General features: G+C 45.1%; 1 protein-coding gene across 10 annotated transcripts in view; it reads right to left on the bottom strand.

Moving 5' to 3' along the window:
* MTCL1 (microtubule crosslinking factor 1) overlaps positions 1-21521 on the bottom strand; it is a 175179-nt gene that overhangs the window by 55123 nt on the left and 98535 nt on the right. For 7 of the 10 annotated variants that reach the window (XR_005224366.2, XM_027824780.3, XM_027824781.3 and 4 more), the window contains exons 5-6: positions 15929-17254; positions 14845-15000 (exon numbers count right to left, since the gene is read on the bottom strand). Coding sequence is in view for 9 of the 10 variants with exons in the window: in XM_027824780.3 (XP_027680581.2) it covers positions 14845-15000; positions 15929-17254 (1482 nt within the window). In the remaining variant the exon portion in view is untranslated. The remainder of the gene's footprint in view (positions 1-14844; positions 15001-15928; positions 17255-21521) is intronic. The other 3 variants (XM_037892843.2, XM_037892844.2, XM_043539863.1) reach the window with 1 other exon arrangement.

The following is a 21521-nucleotide window of genomic DNA, read 5'->3' as shown; positions in this document are numbered from 1 at the left end:
AGAGCCTGTTTATAAGCTACTTATAGTATCTGGTAGTGTATCCAATCCACTGTGATGAAAGGTATTCACTTTTAGCATCCTTGCAGAGAGATCAGCCATACTGTACCTTTTAAAAAAAAACAAATCAGATAATGTGATCTCATTTATTACATGTAATACGTAATGTTCCAGGTCAAAACGGTCCCTTTCTTCAGCTATGGGACAGGCCTTTACACAAGTTACAGCTGTACCTTACTAACATTTCTATTTTGAAAAGTGACTCTAAACCAGTCAAGTAGTGGAATCCCTGTTTATTGTAGTTCATCTTTATTCTAAATGTTAGTCTTGCAAACTCACTCTGGGACCTGACCAGACCTCTCAAATATCTCTCATTTTTAGTGACATTACTCACTCAGTCTCAAAATTACTTATGTTCCACACCAATTGGGTGTCCCCTTCAATTTTATTAACAATAATTACTTCAATCATGAAGCTAAGGTCACAGACTTAGTTATTTACACCAAAGAAATTAATCTCACCGCACTTACTTTCCTGCACTAATCACTTTTTGTCTCTCTCATTTTGGGTCTTTGCTACACATTTAGGTCTTGGCTAATTCCCAGTTATGGATCTGACAGTCAAACTCAGTTCTTTCCTTCTCACATGTAACTGTAACTTGATATGGAAAACTTTGCAACACAAAAAGAAACATTTTTAGTTACTTGTCAGAGCAGAAACATAACTATTTGAGGCCTGAAAGGGTGCATTCTAACTTTTTATCAGCCAATTAAAGCTACCATACACTCTCTCTGGGCCAAGTGATTCCTTCTTTAATTGGTACTCTGCTGTATAATTGACTTGTGCACATGTCTGTTCTATGCCTGAAAAGAGAGATTTTTTTATAGAGCTGGGGGAATAAACTGATTTTTTCAGTTTTCTGGCAGTTGTGAAAAATAATAGAAATAAAAATTTCAGTTTGGGTCTAACTGAATCCAAAAATTGCGAACAATTGTGGTGAATTGAAAAAATCTATTTAGGGTCAAATGGAACATGTTTTGTTTGACCCCAAACAGACTTTTTCAATCATTTTTAAAGAGTTAGATTCACAAAATGGGAGGGGGGAGGAGCAGGTAGTGGTACACTCCTTGTAACTTTAGCCCAATGGTCAAAGCACTCATCTGGGATGAGGGAAACCCAGCTTCAAACCTCTTCTTCAGGACGATTGATCCTGGGTCTCTCACATTCCAAGTAGTTCCCTGACCACGGGGCTAAAAGTTATAAAAAGGGCACTATCACCACCACCACCACCACCTCCTCCTCCAGCCATTTTGTGAATGGCATGTAAGTTTTGAAACTATTAGGTGAATTCATGTCAAATTTGCAAAGAATTTGGGGTTGACCAAACCTGCATTTTTCAGCGAGTAAAGTGTTGGTCTGATAAGTTTAGCCCTGCTCTAATTTTTAACCCCTTATCCTGTATACAGAAACTGACCAATGCAAAGTTATCATATTATCTACCATGTCTACTTTTTATTGTGTATTAATACATCGACAAATATTTTCACTACATAAGCCCAAATTTTGGTGTTGGAAGTGAGTGGAAAACCATTGATTTCAATCGGAGCTGTATACATATCCAAGGGCAGATTTTCTTTTCTTTTCTTTTTTAAACTCAGGAGCTTTAAAATTCTTTGAAGACTAATCTCTTCTTGATGTGCAGGAGTTATATTGAGTCAGTTTCCCCATGTAGCAAGAGAAAGATGTTTTTCTTTAGTGATCTTTGTGTTCTTGCTCTGTTATTCTAATTAGCATTCTTTTAGAATACGATTTACGAGAATCAATGCATCAGGCCAGTTCATGTGCAATTTCATAAAAGCATGTTGTCTGCTTCATTAATTTGAGATTATCCAGAGCCCTGTGAAGTCTAGCAGCAATTTTATCTGTTGAAAACAACTATTCCACTGGTAACTCTTTATTGCCAATAATAATCATGAAAAAACCCCTCCGATATGGTTAGGAAATGGCAATAGCAGTATTTATCTACAAATGTGCAAGTAATTATTTCAAAATACATTTGATTTTTAGATCACTCTCTCTACAGTAATGTCATATTTAGGGAATTAGAAAGATATTGTTTGTCTTGCGGTTCATGAAATTGGAAGCTGAAAATCCTTACATTTGTATTTTGTTTGTCTTTTTCCCAACATGCCTTTACTTATTTGATATATCAATAAAAATGGTAACTCGCTAGAAGGAGTTGATACTCTGTTCTTCACTAGTGTTAATGGGAGTTACATAGCTACGTGCACATCAAGAGTAGACCATGCCTGCAAAATGGGACAAGAAAAAAAACCCCCAATCTCTTATGCTATTTATCGATAAGATGGCAGCATGAGTGGGAACCTTGAAAGTATGAAATATGTAATAATAGTTGGAATTACTGGTGAAAGACTGAATGCACTCTCAGAGGTGATGTAGTTTTACAAGCACTTTAAAAAGGTTTAAATCTTTTTCCCCCACAATTAGCCTGTTTCCTCCTTATTATGGAGGATGATTTTTTTAAAGCAATAAATTGCATGTGCTATAATGTAATTTAGTAGACACATGAAGAATTGCACAGCTTTTCATCACTCTGAAACTCAAAGTTTCTTCATATCTTTTATTTATGTTATAAACATTGGGCTTAGTTCTGATAAGTGGCAAGAACTCAGAGTAACTTCAGTGGGGAATGGGGCACCCCATAAGATCATGCCCGGTGATTGTACCTTGATTAACGAATATGAAAATATTTATCTTTTCTAACTATGTCTGTTTGTGTATGCAATTTTAGACACATGGTACAGTGTCTGCAATTCTGCATGCTCATCTTTGCAAATCAGGCCCCTGACAGAACTGCAGTATTGTGGTATTTATAGATGTCATCTGCATAACTGTTGTAGATTTGTTTTTGCAAGCAGCATTGCTACAGCACTGGGAGACAATTATAGACATAAGATTTTCTGTTAAATTCCAGCATCTCTTCCTCTTATTAATGCATTTGCTACAACTGGGACAGAAACCACAAGGCACAAATTCCATTTACCATGGAGTCCCAGATAAGACATCCACTGAATAACACTCTAACATTATCTATATCAGGACACAAACTCACTAAAATAAAAACACACAAACACAACACAACATGAACTACTATCTAGCGTTACTCCACCACCGCACCACTGAACAGCACGCTACATTTGCACCTTGACAATGATTTTCAGTGAATTTTCAGACAATTTTCAGTGAACCCAAATTACATTTTCCAAAGTGCTTCAGTTCTTGTTGCCTTTGCAGGCCAGTTCCAAAGCTCTGCTGCCGAGACACTGAACACCCCCTCTCACCGCTTTTCTCTCCAGAAGACGCTAATCCATGCTGATTCCCTTGCCTCAAGAGGACATTTAAACAAATATCATCCACACGGCCAGGGTTTTGTCTAAATATTACTCATTCCACTCAAATCTCTCAGCTCCCCCCTCAAAAGCCTGCCTCTTGTCAGCTCCAGTCTATTATTCTTGTGATAGAGCCCTATGGTTCTGGGAGGACTTGCTTTACACATTTATCTCACTCCGCCAGAGCAAGAAGTTTGCAGAAATTAGCATCTGATGATAAGCCACCCCAAGACCAGCCACCTCATCGCTTTTTGCTGGACCACAATCAATACCAACCTGACTAAAATAAAACATCTGATTGTTTTCCCCCTCTTTGTTGAATTTGTTTTTGAAGGCTTTTAAAATATATCCAATTTGATTCTTATGAATTAGAAACCAGCCTACATGCAAGAATTATGAGTATCACATTTCATAGACTACTTGTTTTAGTCATTTTTCAATTCAGAGGCAGCAAAATGAGGATTGAGGATGTGGACGGCTTTTTTCCCCCTTCCTCTGAGGAAGCTAAAAAATAAACATTTCATACGTGTATTATGTCCCTTTAGTATTTTGGACCGCACAATAAATACATTCCAAAATGGCCAAATTTACATTTGAAATCTGAATGTTGCAAGTACATAATAAGCTAAATGTCACAGCAATTTCTCATGCATTACACATTGCTTTCGCATATGACACACAAATTCTCAAAGGCTGCGCCTAAACTGCACCCCAAAAATTAGTGCGTATACCTCATTGACAGTGCAAAAAAAATCGGTTACTTACTTTCTCGTAACTGTTGTTCTTCGAGACGTGTTGTTCACGTCCATTCCACATGAGGTATGCGCACACCACGTGCACGAGTGTCGGAAACTTTTCCCCTTAGTGGCTCCCATCGGGCCGGCAGGCCCCCCGAGTGGCGCCACTGCGCCCCGCATATATACCCCCGCTGGCCCGACCCCCTCCAGTTCCTTCTTGCCGGCGACTCCGACAGAGGGGTAGGAGGCTGGGTGGTGGAATGGATGTGAACAACACATCTCGAAGAACAGTTATGAGAAAGTAAGTAACCGTTTTTGATTCTTTGAGTGCTTGTTCACGTCCATTCCATATTAGGTGAATTACAAGCTCACCTCTGGAGGAGGGTAGGAGTCACGGAACAACTGCTCGGAGGATCGCTCTGCCAACCGCTGCGTCCTCTCTGGCCTGCTGGTTGATCGCATAGTGGGTTGTGAAGGTGTGCACCGAGTACCAGGTGGCTGCTCTGCAGATCTCCTGGATCGGGACCTGTGCCAGGAACACCATGGAAGTCGCCTGCACCCTGGTCGAGTCGGCCATGACCACCGGGCCGGAACACGTGTGAACTCATAGCATGCCCGGATGCAGGTTGTAATCCAAGATGAAATCCGCTATGCCGACACAGGGAGGCCTTTTACCCTCTCGGCTACAGCTACAAACAGCTGCGCCGATTTGCGAAAGGGCTTTGTGTGCTCCAAATAGAACGCCAGCGCTCGACGCACATCCAAGGTGTGCAAGCTGCGGTGACTTGAGTCCGTATGGGGTTTTGGGAAGAACACCGGCAGACAAATGTCCCGGCCCAGATGGAATTGGGAGACCACCTTAGGGAGGAACTTGGGTTGTGACCGGAGCTGCACCTTGTCCTTGTGAAATACTGTGTATGGTGGCTCAGAGATGAGGGCCCTCAGTTCAGACACCCTTCCGGCCGAAGTAATGGCAACCAGAAATGCCACCTTCCAGGAAAGGTGGAGGAGAGAACAGGTAGCGAGGGGCTCGAAAGGGGGTCCTGTGAGTTTAGAAAGGACCAGGTTAAGGTTCCATGGAGGGACTGTGGGGCGGGAGTACAGGAACACCCTCTCCAACCCTTCAAGGAACTGCCCCACCATTGGGTGGGAAAACACCAAGCCCCCCCGAGAGCCCCGGATGGAAGGCGGAGATGGCTATCAGGCACACTCTGAGTGAGGACGGGGCTAGCCCTTGCTGCTTGAGGTGCAGGAGGTATTCCAGAATGGCCTGCACCAGGGCCTGGCCCAGCCGCACCTGTTGGGGTTCACACCGACACGAGAACCTTTTCCACTTGGCCATATAGGCCGCCCTGGTAGAGGGCTTTCTACTGCCACGCAGAATCTGCTGCCTGGGAAGGGAGCACTGGCTCTCCAGGGCATTTAGCCACAGAGCCTCCATGCCGTCAGGTACAGTGACTGCAGGTCGGTGTGAAGAAGCCACCTGCCGTCCTGTGTAATGAGGTCCCGGTGTAGGGGCAGGACTACTGGGGCCTCCACCGACAGCTCTAGGAGCCATGTGTGCCAGTGTTGGTGGGCCCAGGCTGGGGCAATGAGGATCACCGCTGCCCTGTCCCTGCACACCTTGAGCAGGACCTTGTGCACCAAGGGGAGCGGGGGGAAGGCATACATCAAGCCCCCTCTCCACGGGATCGCAAATGCGTCCGCGAGTGAGCCCGGGCTGCAGCCCTGGAACGAGCAGAACCGCAGGCACTGGGCTTTGGCCCTGGTGGCAAACAGATATACCCAGGGAAACCCCCACCTGCGGAAGAGCGAAAGCACGATGTCCGCCCTGAGCGTCCACTCGTGTATGCAGTACGACCTGCTGAGGGAATCTGCTAGCTCGTTCCGCACCCCCAGGAGATAGGACGCCTCGAGGTGAATCACATGGGCTATGCGAACGTCCCAGAGGAGGAGAGCCTCGTGACAGAGTGGCGAGGAACGAGCCCTGCTCTGCTTGTTTATATAAAACATGGCAGTAGTGTTGTCTGTCAGAACTGTCATGCTGTGACCACTCAGAGTGGCGTGAAAGGTCTGGCAGGCGAGACGAACCGCCCTGAGCTCCTTCACGTTGATATGGAGCGACTGCTCTGCTCCGGACCACAACCCCTGCGTCATGAGGTCCCCCAGGCGAGCCCCCCAGGCGTGGTCTGATGTGTCCGTCACCAGCGTCAGGTCTGTAAGTGGGCCGGCAAAGGGCATGCCTTCGCAAACCACAGGCTGGGACTCCCACCACAGCAGGGGGTCCAGCACGTCCCTTGGGGCTATCACTACCAAGTCCAGGCGGTCCCTGCCTGGGCGGTACACCCGAGCGAGCCACGCCTGCAGAGTCCTGAGTCTCAGTCTGGCATGCCTGGCCACATGCGTGCATGCTGCCATGTGGCCCAGCAGCTGCAGGCAGCACCTGGCCGTTGTTGTTGGAAACTGGCGCAGGGAGGCCACCGCTTGCTGGATAGCCCAGAATCGGGATACCGGAAGGCTTGTCCTGGCCTGCACCGCATCCAGGACCGCCCCTATGAATTCCATTCTCTGCATGGGTACGAGTGTGGACTTGGGGACATTGACCAGGAGCCCCAGTTCATGGAACAATCTCAGGGCCACCTCCACATGGCCCCGCACCTCCGCCTCGGATCGGCCTGCCAGGAGCCAGTTGTCGAGGTACGGGTACACCTGGATTCTCTGCCTCCGTAAAAAGGCCACCACCACCGCCATGCTCTTCGTGAACACCCTTGGGGCTGCGGCTAGACTGAACGGGAGAACCGCAAACCGGTAATGTTCTCGGCCCATGGTGAAGCGTAAGAACCTCCGATGTGCTGGGAAAATGGCAATATGAAAGTATGTGTCCTTCATGTCGAGGGTGGCGTACAAGTCCCCCGGATCCAGGGAAGGGATGATGGTGCCCAGAGAGACCATGTGGAACCGGGCCTTGACCAGAAATTTGTTGAGCCCGCGCAGGTCTAGGATTGGGTGAAGGCCCCCTTTGGCCTTGGGGATGAGGAAGTACTGGGAGTAGAACCCTTTTCCCCTTAGGCCGTGAGGCACTGCCTCCACCACCCCCGTCTGTAGCAGCGAGCGGACTTCCTCTTCTAGGAGATGCTCGTGAGAGGGGTCCCTGAAGAGGGACGGGGAAGGGAGGTGAGAGGGGGGGAGGGAGGCGAACTGCAGCGAGTACCCATTCTGCACCGTGCGTAAGACCCAACAGTCTGATGTAATGGTGGACCACGCACGGGAGAAATGGGACAGGCGGTTCAGGAAACAAAGGAATGGATCGTGACTGGTCTGGTACGCTGAACTTGAGCGCACCTTCAAAAGCCTGGCTTAGTGCCCGGCTGGGGTTTGTGCTGGCCTTGGTTCTGGCCCAGTGCATTATTGTTATTATTGTTGTTGCGCCGTCGCCTGTTATCCCTGCCTCGCCTATGGTAAGGCTCATGCCTATGGCCAGGCTGGTACTGGCGTTGAGGGGGAGGCTGCGGCTTAAAGGGCTTCCTCTGGGTCGCTGGGGTGTGCATACCCAGTGACTTGAGCGCAGCTCGCAAGTCCTTGAGGCTATGCAGCCTTGCTTCTGTCTGGTCTGAGAAGAGCCCTGTCCCAGGGCCGGTGCAACCACTAGGCCTAGGGCGCCAAGTGGTTGGGAGCGGCCAAAAGCGTGCTCCGGGGAGGCGGTGGAGCGGAGGTGAGCTGGGGCAGAGGGGTGCGGGGAGGGACGCCTGCAGCACGTAACGCTCCCTTTCGTTCACCGCTGAAACCACTAGGGAGCATGGACTCGGGTGGCAGAATAGGAACTCATAGCCCTTAGATGGGGCAAAGTATTTACGCTCCACTCCTTTAGCCGCTGGAGCGCTGGAGGCTGGGGTGTGCCATATAGTCTTATAGTTAGACTGGATGGTCTTAATGAGCGGGAGCGCTATTCTGGATGGACCTTTGGGGCTCAAAATGTCAACCATGGGGTCCTCCTGCTCAACCGTCTCCTCGGCCTGCAACCCAAAATTTTGGGCAACTCTGCGCAGCAGTTGCTGGTGGGCTCTATGGTCTATTGGCGGAGGGCTGGACACCTCCGTACCCACCACTGCCTCATTCGGGGAAGAGGAGGAGGTTAGCTGCTGCTCGACCCCCTCTGGTTGGTCCTCCTGCTCCGCATCTCCCATGGTAGGGGCTCCCAGCTCAGGCCGGGGTGGGAGTCCATGGGATGGCACTGGGCTCGGTGCCAGACTCTCCGGTCTATGCTGGGGGGATGCTGGAGGCCTAGATACTGTTGCCTCCGGTACTGTTTGGCGTCAGTGGGGGACCGGGACCGCTGCACCGAGTAACTTGCCCTGGACGGGGCCCCTTGGCGCTCCTGATAGGCCCAGGGGGTACAGAAGAGCCAATGGCCTGGTGGCCCCTTTGGGGTTGCCAGCTCCCTTGAGGGTCCCTGCTCTCCGGGCCCCGGTGCGGGTAGCTATAGCGGCCGGAGCCAGTGCCGGACTGCGGCGACGCCGAACGCAAAGGCCATGGCGATGCCAACAATCTGCGCCGGTGGGAGAACGAGTGGCTCCTGGCTGAGCGGGACCGGGATCTGGACCGGTGCTGGCGTTCTCTGGACCGGGACCATCTGTGGGAGACCTCTGGCAAGGGCCGTCTCGACTCCTCCCGGTGCCAGTCTCTGGGTGGTGCCGGAGAGCGGCGTGCCCTTTCTGGTGCTTCTTCGCGTTGACCCGCTGCTGGTGCCACAACTTCCTTCTGGGCTGCTGGAAAGTGCAAGTCTGCGGAGTCGGAGCTCGACAGGGACCAACTCCGAGAGTGGTGCTAGGACGGTGTCTTCAAGAGGCACACCATTGCCGGCTTACCCCTCAATGGCACCCCAGGCATGGGTGCCGGAGGGTTCTCCCCATACGGGAGGGGGCTCGCCGCCAACAGCTCGATGAGGTCCTTTGCAGCCTCAAAAGGTGCCAGGCATAGACGGCTGATCCGTTATGCCCTCGAGCCCATCGTCTGCACTGAGCTCACTTAGGTCTGGGCTCGGTGGGGCTTGTGCTGCCGGGACCGCCTGTGTCAGCGCCAGTACCGCGGCCTTCCTGCTCTTGTCGGCGCTCGAGGCCTTGGGAGGTGCCAGCCTCCTGTGCGGGGAATGACCAGGCCTTCCTTTAGGCTGCGCCGGGGGCTGCACCGAGGAGGACAATTGGTGCCAGGGCCTAGCCTGGAGCTCCGGGGCCAACAGTTTACTGTGCTTCGCCGGTGCCAGGTCTCCCGACGGCTCCGGGGCACTACGCACCGAGGAAGGCTGATCCGGTGTCGGGCGCTCCAGGCCTGGCGGCTGCAATACAGCCTCCATCAACAGTTGCTTTAGGCAAAAGACTCTCTTTCCTTGTCCTTGGCTTGAAAGCCTTGCAAATCCTACACCTTTCAGTTTGATGTCTGTCCCCCAGGCAACGTAGACACGAGTCGTGGGGGTCACTAACTGGTATAGGTTTGCGGCACGTAGCACAAGCCTTGAAGCCTTGGGCCTGCGGCATGCCCTGCGGCCCGGGGCAGGTGCTGGAGGCCTCCAAGCACCTAATCACTTAAGTGTTCACAATCTATATGTAAAATGAACTCATAACAGCTACTCTAAAGGCTAAGGGACTGCTCTTCTACGAAGCGGGGGGGGGGTTGTTCCAACGCCGCCATGGACAGTAAGAAGGAACTGGAGGGGGTCGGGCCGGTGGAGGTATATACGCGGAGCGCAGTGGCACCACTTGGGGGGCCCACCGGAAGCTGCTAAGGGAAAGTTTCCGACGCTCGTGCATGCGGTGCGCGCACACCTAATGTGGAATGGACGTGAACAAGCACTCGAAGAAGAATAGGTAATTGTGCAGTTATCCATTTGTGTATTTGCTGGCACAAAGAATGCCAGATTTTATTAAAACATTTAAGCCGAAGCCTTTGAAAATCTGGACCATTATTTGGAAAGTACATGAAGTCCTAATGAGTTCACTTAGACGTTGGATATTAAGATTTACATCATAATGGGTCTTTCAGGGCATTATACTGTCAATCTGTAGTGATATCTTACATAGAACAAAAGAATACTATGTATCAAAGTTCACCATTCTTACTACCCCTAACCTAGTAAGAAGGAATATTGTCAGTAAACTCGTACCAATTTGTCATTCTGCTTCCCACAATTTTGAAAAGTGGTGGGTATGTTTTCTATTTTATGGCTTTTTGTTCAGTGCAAATAATATGCAGTGCATGAAGACAGAATACTATATCAGTGTAAAAAGGGAACGATGTGCAAAATTTCAGCACATGGTTAGGACACATTGTAAATGTCATATTACTGAAAAGCCCTCAAATGGATTTACAAAAATTGCCTTAAAGGAATGCAGAAACTGTCTGAAACAAACAAAAGCAGGTCAGTCAGCATAAAGGCTGAAATTCTGTCCTGATGTGGCCAGATACCATAGCTCTCTGATCATACAGAAGATCCCATGTAGATACAAAGTAGGAATTAAGGATGAAGTGACACATTTCACTTGCAAATACCTACAATTGGTTGATTTAATTTCAACCCATAAATTAGTTTAATATAGCTGCTTACATTTAATATGAGGACACTAAATAGCAAAACTAGATAAAGCAATTTTCACTAGTCCATTCTAAAATCTAAGCGTAAAACATCTTTCATTGTTACCCTTTACTACTAGAACTTGGTGAAAACATTTCTCATGAAAAGTTACCCAAAAAGATTTTTTAAAGGATTTTGCCTTGGTTATGATTTAGTGTTCACTTCCTGCAAACGTGTGAGTGGCAAAAATTTCCTGCCATGTTTGTTCACAGAAAGTACGTGCAAAGTATATGAAAGTTGTATATGTGAGTAATCACAAAATCCAAATTTAAAATTTATGCTTGACTATTTGTGCCAGATGTGCTTATGCACTCATTCAGCTGAGAAACAGAAGCAACACCATGTGGTTTATCTGCCTAACCTCAGTTAAGCAATACAACTTGACTTTTAGAACATCGAGTATCAAATACTCACAGCAAACTGTTTGTGACCAATCCAAAGATTAAAAAAAAAGGAGGAAAAATTGTCTACTACATTTGAAAAAATATGAGGAAATTGCACTCTGTTTATAGATATTCCACTAACAGAAAAAGAGATTAAATTTATCAGATGAAATATTTGTCAGTTTTCACTATCTGATAGGTTGCCATAGCAATCTTTGATCTGTTCTATGCATTTGCTTCTTAAAGTATTGTGCTACTTTCTCTAATCCCTCTGCCTCTTTTACGGATAACAATTCTTGTTTATTCACTTGCTTTCCCTATGGATTTTACAGAACCAGTTCTCCCACCCATCATAACAGAGCTCAAACCATGAGTAATGTATTGACTATTCACCTCAGTGGGCGCCGGCCTCCTCCCCTCTGCCAAAGCAATTCAACTATTTGTTTTCAGCAAGAAAACAAAGTCCCATTCTTAAGACAATTTCAAGAAATAATTTCCCTTGGACTGTGAATCTAACCCAAGTCTTTAATATGCAAAGACATTCTAATAATACTGTTACACTAACAGCAGTGCAAAGACCAAACAAAGGCAGATGTTTACAGTTAAGCTACAGGGTGATTCAGGCATAAGGCAGTCTTCATCTATTGAATTTAATCAAACAATTAGGCTCCCACAATGCTTATTTTTCAAATAGTTTATACAGGAGAAATGCGTAAATGGAAGCTGCTCAGCACTTCATGGGAAACGTTCCCTTTAAAATTAGGCTTGGAAAAAAATGGACTTGCTTGCTTACAAAAGAATTGTTTGCATAACTGAAACATGTCCATCTCTTTGAAAGGCCACACAAGAAGAAGAAAGCCAATCATTATCACCTACTGGAGCTGTGTGAAAATTTTCATTCCTGAAACAAAAGCAGGTAGAAGTTTACTTTTTGACATTTCTGCTTTTGGGCATGAATTTACTGGCTTTTCATCTCAACTTTTTACAATGACAAAAATAACTTTTTGCATTTGAAAACTATGTTTTCTGCTCACTCACCTGGCAAAAAAATGTGTGACTTAGTGCTTCCAGATTTTGCAAACTCAGGCTCAAAGAAAATAAATTTAAGAAAGGAAAAGCAAAATCAATTAAAAAAAATCATTTGGGGAACTTTATGCTTCATTTGGCTCCCATTTTATGTTTTCATAGACCTCAAGGCCAGAAGGGAACATTAGATTATCTAGGCTGACTTCCTGCATAACACAGGCCATAGAATTTCATCCAGTTTTTCTCTATTGAATCAATAACTATGTAAAAAGAAAAGGAGGACTTGTGGCACCTTAGAGACTAACAAATTTATTTGAGCATAAGCTTTCGTGAGCTACAGCATCCGATGAAGTGAGCTGTAGCTCACGAAAGCTTATGCTCAAATAAACTTGTTAGTCTCTAAGGTGTCACAAGTCCTCCTTTTCTTTTTGCGGATACAGACTAACATGGCTGCTACTCTGAAACCAATAACTATGTAGATGCCCAGCTCCAAGGTGGAATCCTGGATGATCTTCATGGCATTTCAAACCACCGGTATACCCAATCATTTCAACATATGACAGTGTGATGTAAAGTTCCCTGTAGCTTCAATAAACTGTATTTAAACAAGTGTGCTTGTCACTAATGCCTTCTTACCTCGGTCCCTTTTATGAGTGTCCCATCCATACTCGCCTTTCCAGCACAGTTGGACTTTGAGTGGATATTCTTGTACCCTCAGTTATAGCTACCTGCTTTTGTGTGCCAGGCTAAGGTCTCCTTGATGTGAAAACTACTCTCACCATCTGCTCAGCTTTTGACAGTTTACTTTAGGTAACATCTCATTTTGGTAGATGGCAAACCATTTGTGCCAAAATTACCCAAGTCATGTAGCTCGATAAATATAGGGTTTATATACAAGATAGAATACAAAGAGAAGGTTAAAAATTAGGCAGCAGGGAACTACTAATGGTAAGAGTGTTTAAACAGAAAGATTTTGAACATGAACTCCAGTCATTTTCTGATCCATACTTGCTAAAATTCTCACTAGGGACAATTGTTCCAGATATGTATTGAATCAAAGGACTCAGCTCCCTCATCTTCCAGATTTCCACATCTAAGGAGAAAGTCTGACTCCCAACCACTGACTTACTGTTATTTATGTTTTAGCAGATATCTGTTTTGAAGTTTACCTTTGATGGGTAAAGAGGGAGAGGCTGTAAATTAAATACTTCTTATGCTACCAACATCAGCTGCTGGAAAGAAGGTAAAAAAACAAATTACCTGTGCTCAGTGAAGGACAGCCACTCTGCCTTTGAAATTCAGGATGGAATTTAGCTGTTTGGCCACCAGCCAGTGAGGAGCATGCCTCCCCTCTCCCGCTCCGCCTCTGTTCGCTAGTGCCTACTGTCTGTTAATCACAATTACCAGCTCTCACAGGGAGCATCTTCCTTCTTCCAGATTGAATTATCTGCTTCTTGTATATCTTAAGGTCTTTATCTACATGGAGCTTCAGAATTAAAGAACCATGTTTAAACTGAGCTCCCTTTAAAGACTCCTTATTTCCATTTAAACCAGTTCTAGGTTTGGCAGGTCAGTGTGAATGGGGTTAATCTGAAGAACAGTGTTTAAATGCCACTTGCTAGTCTAGGTAAGGACATTGACCAGACACTACAAAAAAAAGCAGAAACCATGTTGTAGCCCAGTGGCTCTCAACCAGGGGTCCGGAGCTCCCAGAGGGCCACAAGCAGGTTCAAGTGGGTCTGTCAAGCAGGGTTAGCATCAGACCCACTGGGGCCCAGGGCAGAAAGCCAAAGCCGCACCGCATGGCGCTGAAGCCCGAGGCCCTGAGCCCCACCACCTGGGCCTGAAGCCAAAGCCTGAGCAGCTTAGCTTCCTGAGGCTCCCTGTGGCAGGGGCCCCAAGCAATTTCCCTGTTTGCTACCCCCTAATGCTGGCCCTGGCTTTTATATGCAGAAAACCAGTTGTTGTGGCACAGGGGGGCCGTGGAGTTTTTATAGCATGTTGGGGGGGCCTCAGAAAGAAAAAGGTTAAGAACCCCTGTCGTAGCCAATCTTTGTTTATACCAAATCAGTTTAAACTATATTTTAACCTGGTAGAGCAAAGCATGCCTTGAGCCTCCGCGTGGGGGAGATTTTAAAATAAAAATGTGTTAGCTTTTATATTTGACAAATATAAAAATATGTCAGATCCACAGCATCTCACAATTCTGTTTAATTTTTTTGAGACTGTATGCTGTCCTGCTGCCTGTTGGGAATTAAAGTGCTGTGCACTATACAGCCCCATCCTGGGCACCTCTAGCCTTCAAAAATTTTAAAATCCAAGTAAAACCTGGGGGCATGGAAGCACAAGACACACCCATCTCCCACAAGGGCACAAAGTCCCTTCCAGAGAGCATACTGTATTTTATTTTATTCGGGCCTTGAGCCAAATGTTATTCTTCCACCAAGCCAGGCTATTGGGAGCAGTGTGATAAGCCCCAAAACAAGAGTGCATTTGCTTTTGTGAAATTTACGAATATTTAAATATTTTTGCTGAAAACGTCACAGCAAAGTTGCAGTGTTTCACGCTCCCCACACTTGTTCACCCTCCCCACACTTCTGTGGCTGAAATTTATGTCCCCTCCACGGCAGCAGGAGGCAGTTAGTAGAATGGGCTGCTGTGCTGACCTCTAGACTGAAACAGCCCTTGTCGCCTGGCCTGTAGAGTTTAATGTCTCCATCAGCTCTGCGGTGTGGCTCGGTGGTGGCTCGGTGGTGGTGAATCTCTTGCTCCTCTCCACGATCTTGGCTGAGCTGCCACTCCATCTGATCCCTCAGTTTGGACTGTTAGGTGCATGGGCGGTTTATAACAAAAACAAAGGACAGGAGGGAATAAAGAAAACAAAAATGGGTAAGGTAGACAACAGGGAAAAAAAACTACAAGACAAAGAAAAGCGTGAACAGAAAAAACAACTTAAATACAGTGGCATAAGAAAGTGAAGAGAACAAAACTAAAATGAGGATGAGCAAAATGATGGGCTGAAACATCTGAAAAGCAAAAAAGAGAAAGAGAGGAAAAAAGAATGCAAACACTGGTTATGAGGCGCATGCAATGAGGATGCATGAGTCAAACCAACAGCAAGCATACAAGTCATGAAGGATACGGGATACAAGGCTCTTCCTTCCTTACTTGTGCTGTGCAGAAAAGCTATATCCAGTGTGGCAGTTGAGACATGCGCCCATTGGCAACGCTTTACGAAAGGCAGTCCTTCGCTGGCTAGTGCTTCTCACTTGCCCCTCGGTTATGTGAGTGAGCTGTAAGCAGGCTTTTCAAAAAACATCACTTAGAAAGTTTATTTTATTTTGTTTTTTTGGCAAGGCTTTTGAGAACACACCTCATTCTTTTAAAAGAGAGCACAATAAAGAACTCTGACTACATTGGCAAGGCTTCTAATTGCTTTTGACAGGAAAATTTACTTTGGATTTTTTAACTAATCACATCTGCATCAGGAAATGTTGCTTCTAGAGACAACAAAAAACCCAGATACCTATTGCTTTCATTGGATTAGCCTTTCTGCCATGAGGAACCACCGCTGAACGAAAGTAGTTGAGCATAAAAAGATTAAAAAGGGTTTGTTTTACATTTTAGATTGTAATACACTGCCATTTTGAAATCATAAAGCAGCTGTGTGGGAAATTAGCTCTAGAGTAGCAATGCCAGCAAGAAAGAGAAACAACAAACAGAAGGAAAGCAAAGAAGAAGCCCACTTACCTGGAAGTCTGTAATTAACTCTTTTCCTAGGTTACCAATGGGTGAGTCTCGAGACATGGATGTCATTGTGGACAGAAAACTGGAAGACTCTGTCAGGTGGGGCAAAGGGGAGAGGTCTTCTATTTGTTCTTTGAGGCTTTCCCCGATGTGATCAACCTTCTCCAGGAAGGTCTGTAGTTCTTTACGGAAAGCTTTCATCCTTGAATTGATAGTGTCCAGAAGTTCTGGTTCATTTTTTTCCTCACCTCTCTCTCCATCACTTTTGAAACCCTGCTCAGAGGAAGGACTGCTGGTGATGTGCACCTTGGCATCATAAATTAAACTATCAGTGTCAGTGATGAGACGGAGCACAGTCCTTTCAAGCCGTTCAGCCTCTCGTTTGATGTTAATTAAAGACTCGGTGTCCTCTTTCACTCTCATTAACTCAGTAGAACAGAGGTCGCTAGCTTCTGATGGCTTACCGCTCCCAAAACCTGACGTCTTTTCATAAACTTCTTCCGAGTCACTCTCGCCCCCAATGGGTCCTTCTCTCTTTGGCTGTGTTGGGCGGCCCTCTTCACTGTCACTCTCTTTCTTTCCTGCATCACTCTCAGCATCACTGTCCCTGGGACTTGAAGTGCGCAGCCCTAGATGAGAGACAAGATCATAGCGCTGCACATTGGACATCAACACACGATTCTCATACTGGAGTTTCATCACTTTTCCACTCAGTTCATTGATTTGCATCCTCGCTGATTTCAGCTCCTCTTGTAGGGATCCACTGCATTTAGAGGCACCATCATCCAGCCAACTGGACTCCTGACTGGGCTCGAACTTGAATTTGTTCAGTTCATTGGTTAGTTGTTTGTTGTGATCCTCAATCTCAGAGATCGATCTCCTCAACAGCTCCGCCTCTTCTTCAACAAACTGCAAGTGACGGCGCAGCTCTATTGCTGACTCCATGGAGTCACCGTATGGCGAGGTAGGAATACTTGAAATATGGTCCCGGCTAAGACATTCTCTCTCATATTGGCATCTCATGTCCTCCATCTCAGCTTTAATACCTCTGTTCTCCACCTCCAGTTCAACTATCTTCCGGCCCAGTATGTTAGCTTCCTCTTCCACCAGTTTCAGACGAAGTTTCAGCTCAGCCTCTCTGGTGCTGGGTGGCCCTCCTGCCTCCCCAGTAGGGAGGGGACTGTCCACATCTCCATAGATGGATTTGTACTTCTGGAGCTCCTGTTCCAGTTCATCTTTCTCCCTCCCCAGCTTGGCCATTTTCTTACGCATCAGCACTGCTTCTTCTTTGGCAAACTGAAGCTGGCACTTCAAGTCAGCGCTGTCCTCCTACCAATAAGAAGAGGCCCCCACCAAAAGAATTATTATATAATAAAGGCATAATCAATTGTTTAAGTACCAAAATCTTCACATTTTTTCCTTTGAAATTTTAAACATACATACAATTGAAAGAGAGCATGCTGTGCAAATCACAGATAAAGTTGATACAGTTTACGGCTTGGGCCTGGTGAAATTAACATAGTTCCCAGATGAATAGAAAAATCATAGCATAACTGTGTTAATGTGTTTTGCAGACAAGAAGATTGCAAAAGCTTTATGAACAACAAAAAATGATTCAAATGAAATGGTGTTGTAGTTTGTTTGAACTTTTTTCCCTTTTCATTTTAATTATAAATTAGATAATTTTTAGCATGCATGAAGCAGAGGCTAACTGTACGAATGAGGTTGCGCCTCATTTCTCCACTCAGTCTTCTTCTCAGCAGTGCATCAAACATTCTGAAGTGTGACAAACTGTGTAGTTGTTTTGCCATAATGAAAAGGATGCACTAGACTTTGACTAAAGAATCCTCACAACATTTTGGGACACAGGAAATGTTTGTAAATTGTCTTGAAAATGAGAAGCACGATTGTTGTTGCTATAGTTGGGAAATAGGATGTGACCATCCTATCACCAGTGACCTAAACTATGTGTGAGCCCAGCTCTCCAGAGGTGACAGTGAAAAGGAATACACTAACTAGGGTGACCATACGTCCTGTTTTAGCTGGGACAGTCCCCTTTTTAAGCTCCGTCCCAGACATCATGACCTTTTGGCCAAACTGGGCATTTGTCCTGTTTGCTCTTACCCTAGGACCGTGCAGAGGAATGTTCGGGCAAGAGCAAATTGGACAAAATGCCCAGTTTGGCCAAAAAAAGTTGTGACATCTGTGCAGTGCTTAATTTGTAACAAAAGAGGTGCCCCGGCATTAATTAAGCACTGGCTGGGGCAGCTGGAGAAAGGCGGCTGCTGGCCAGGTGCCCAGCTCCAAAGGCAGAGCTGCCTCCAGCAGCAGCGCAGAAGTAAAGGTGGCATAGTACGGTGGCATTGCCACCTTTAGTTCTGTGCTGCTGCTGGCAGCGGTGGGAGGCTGGAGGTGGGAGGCTGGACAGTGGCGGCTTTTAGCTGGGATCCCAGAGGTGCCAGGGCCACGACCTGCCAAGCCTAGAGGTGCCAGGGCTCAGCCGCGGCACAAATTAAGCACTGCTTCTGTGACACTGGCTTGGGCCAACCTGGCACAGTGACTCCAGATGGCTCATATTCTCTCACTGCAGAGAAGTGAGGAGAGGGCAGGGGAGGAGGGAAATAGGAGCAGAGTGGGTCAGAGAGAGGGACAGAGAGTAGGGGATGGAAAAAAGTAGGAGGGAGAAGGACTGGGGTAGGAAGGACTATATCCACTCCCAGTGTCCCATTTTCAGTTTCGGGAAATAGGGTCACCCTAGCACTAACCCTCTGTAAAATCCAAACCTAGCCCATTAGAAAACCCTCACTTTAAAGCAAGCACAGTCTCTTAAATACGAGATTTTGTTTTGGGGATATTTTTAAATCCCAACTCCAGTGTGTATTACACAGAAATAAGAGGCAAGATTAAGTAAATTTTAAGATGAACTCTTCTCTTGCATGATTCACTTTTATTATTTGTCATGGAGATGTAGGCGTTTGGTCTCAGAAGAGACACACTTGTCAGCATCAGTACAATTATGGAAGGCAGCCTTTGAAAGATAAGCTCTTGAGGTTGTAGGTTTTGTCAGCGCTGCTGGGAGGGCCACGAGGACACATGTACAATAAGCTATGGACCCTCCATTTCAGTTTTGGCACCACTGTGTTACAATTCACAAGTACAATTTTGTTACAACTCACAATAAGTGAAACAAAAGTCAGAAGAAGAAATGCCAATTTTAATTTTTCACCCAATTTAAGACTAATTAAGACTATTCAATCTGCCTGGGGGAGTTTAATTCCTAAAGTACACATCATTACATCATCATCAACATCTGTTAGATTACTTACAATAATCTACCACTACCTCTGTTCAAATATACACTAATTATTTAATTTCAATTATAACAGAGTAAATTGGGCAACTATGGCCCAGTTCTGCTCCACTGAAGCCAGTGGGAGTTTTGGCACTGGCTTCCCTGGGAGCAGGATATGTTTTTAAAAAATAGTAAGGAAGTTACTAACTGGCTAAGTAATAACATGAAATAGGTAAACAAACGACTCATACACCTCCAAAAAATCAAAGCTGCCAGTCAGCTCAGCGATGAGCATGAATACCAGAATCAAACAGATCAAAACAAATACAAATGAGCTGATTGGTTAAGACAGTGGTCATAATTGCTCTGGCACCAATACTTTGATTTTTTATAAATACATTCAAGAAGGTATAAACTACTAAGAATTATAATGAGAGTGATTACAATAGATTCCTTCTCTGTGTTAATATATTTGCATTCTTACACACAAGCGCACACACAAAGAGCTTCGATTGTGAAGTCACATACGTTTGCAAGTTGCTTGCATCTTTCACTAGCAATTACTTGTTGGAAATTAAGTACCAAATTCAGCCAAGACAAAAGTTCATGCAGCTCCCACAGAAATCCCTGGAAGGTTTTGCTTGATTTGGCTAAATCTGCCTTTAAAGGTAAAACATCTTTATTCAGTGCTGCTGAATGGGGTTTTGTCCTCTAAAGAATGCATTGTTTTTCTTTTTTGTTCAGACAATAAGTTTATCACCACCATTATAGACTTTACTTTTAAGAACAGTTATATCTAGATCAGTGCTGGATTCATCTGTAAGGAAATTAAGAACCGTTATTTGTATTCTTGAGAACATACCAAATAAAATTTAGACCAGTCCCACTTTTTTTTTTAAAACAGCCATAAATGCTCCCATATGAAATTCCCTTTGTGCTTTCTTTGAAATCCAATAGAATTCATCTTATTTGTCTGCTTTCTTTGGCCGCCACGCCCAGCAATCTATATGTTTTTCTGGAAATTCCTGTGTACCAGGTTCTTGTATCTTCCTTTTTGTTGATAACTTCATTCATACACACTGTAAAGCCTCAGACACCACACATATCTTTTTCATTGGTGTTAGCTGTACAGGCTTGATTCTGCTCCCATTAAGGTCAAGGAGAATTTCAGACTTAATTTGCACTGGATTTCAAGCCTATAAACAATAGTCACCTAGCCATTCTTGAGGCAATACAAGATGAATGTGTCTGCTTTAAAAAAAGAAAAAAAAAAATTCTCATTGACTTCAATGGATTTTGAGTCAGGCCCTTAATGCTTGTTTCCAACTTCATTGCTCAATGCAAGTTGAATACTTCCACAGTTAAGTGTTGTTTTAACTACAGAAAAGCACGATTGGTTATTATTCTTATCATATTATTAGTCTTTTGACTAAAGTGTTAAAGTATGATAGATAATAGTAAGTCTAACAATCTTTTTCGCAACTGACAAAGCAAAACGAAAAAAATAAAAGTTGTTTCCATTTAAAATCCTGGGGAAAAAAGACAGATATAAGACAACAGAATTGCTGGATGTTAATCCCAACTACCAAATATGGATTCCATTTGGAAAGGTGACATAGCTATTTCCCTAGTTCACATGCATGCTAACAGAAAATCCCAATCCTTCAAGAGCTTTTCCAAGGAGATAGAATGCTCAGCTCAGAACAGATTTGTCAGTAATGTCTATGCATGACAGAAGTATAAGATTCCAACTTTCATGTACATGTCCCTTCAGAAGCTTTGTGTACAAGAAATATCAATGATTTCTTGACCAGCTGAAGTCAATATTAAAGTAGTAGTATGTAGGACACCCATGCTGATAACACAGGTTTAAAAAATATGGCAAATTAAGGAAATTAATAAATCAGGAGGATTAAGCTGAAATTGACATTATTTAAACCACTAAAGAGACAAGAAGGGGAGGAATAGCGTTTGTGACATTCTGGAGGAACAAGAGGTTGAAATCACAGCAGTTAAAATCAGGGCTATGACACAGTCTGGTTATATCTCACATCTGGCATGCAGAAACTTTCCTAAATATTGCATGTACGCCAGACTCAATAGGAAAAGCAGAGCCAGTGATAATACAGATGTGTCATAATGCTAACAGTGCTAGGCACTGACTTTAAGAGACCATTAAGGATCCTTGTGAACTGATTATTGATCATGATTATTAGTATCCTGTAGCATAACTTTGCAGCTAGCTTCAGAGAGATTTGGAAACAAAGATGGACCCTGCCCCAAAGAGTATGCAATCTAAATTAG

This window comes from Chelonia mydas, chromosome 2, assembly GCF_015237465.2.
Source record: "Chelonia mydas isolate rCheMyd1 chromosome 2, rCheMyd1.pri.v2, whole genome shotgun sequence".
NCBI lineage: Eukaryota > Metazoa > Chordata > Testudines > Cheloniidae > Chelonia > Chelonia mydas.
This window is presented reverse-complemented; position numbering and strand designations above follow the sequence as displayed.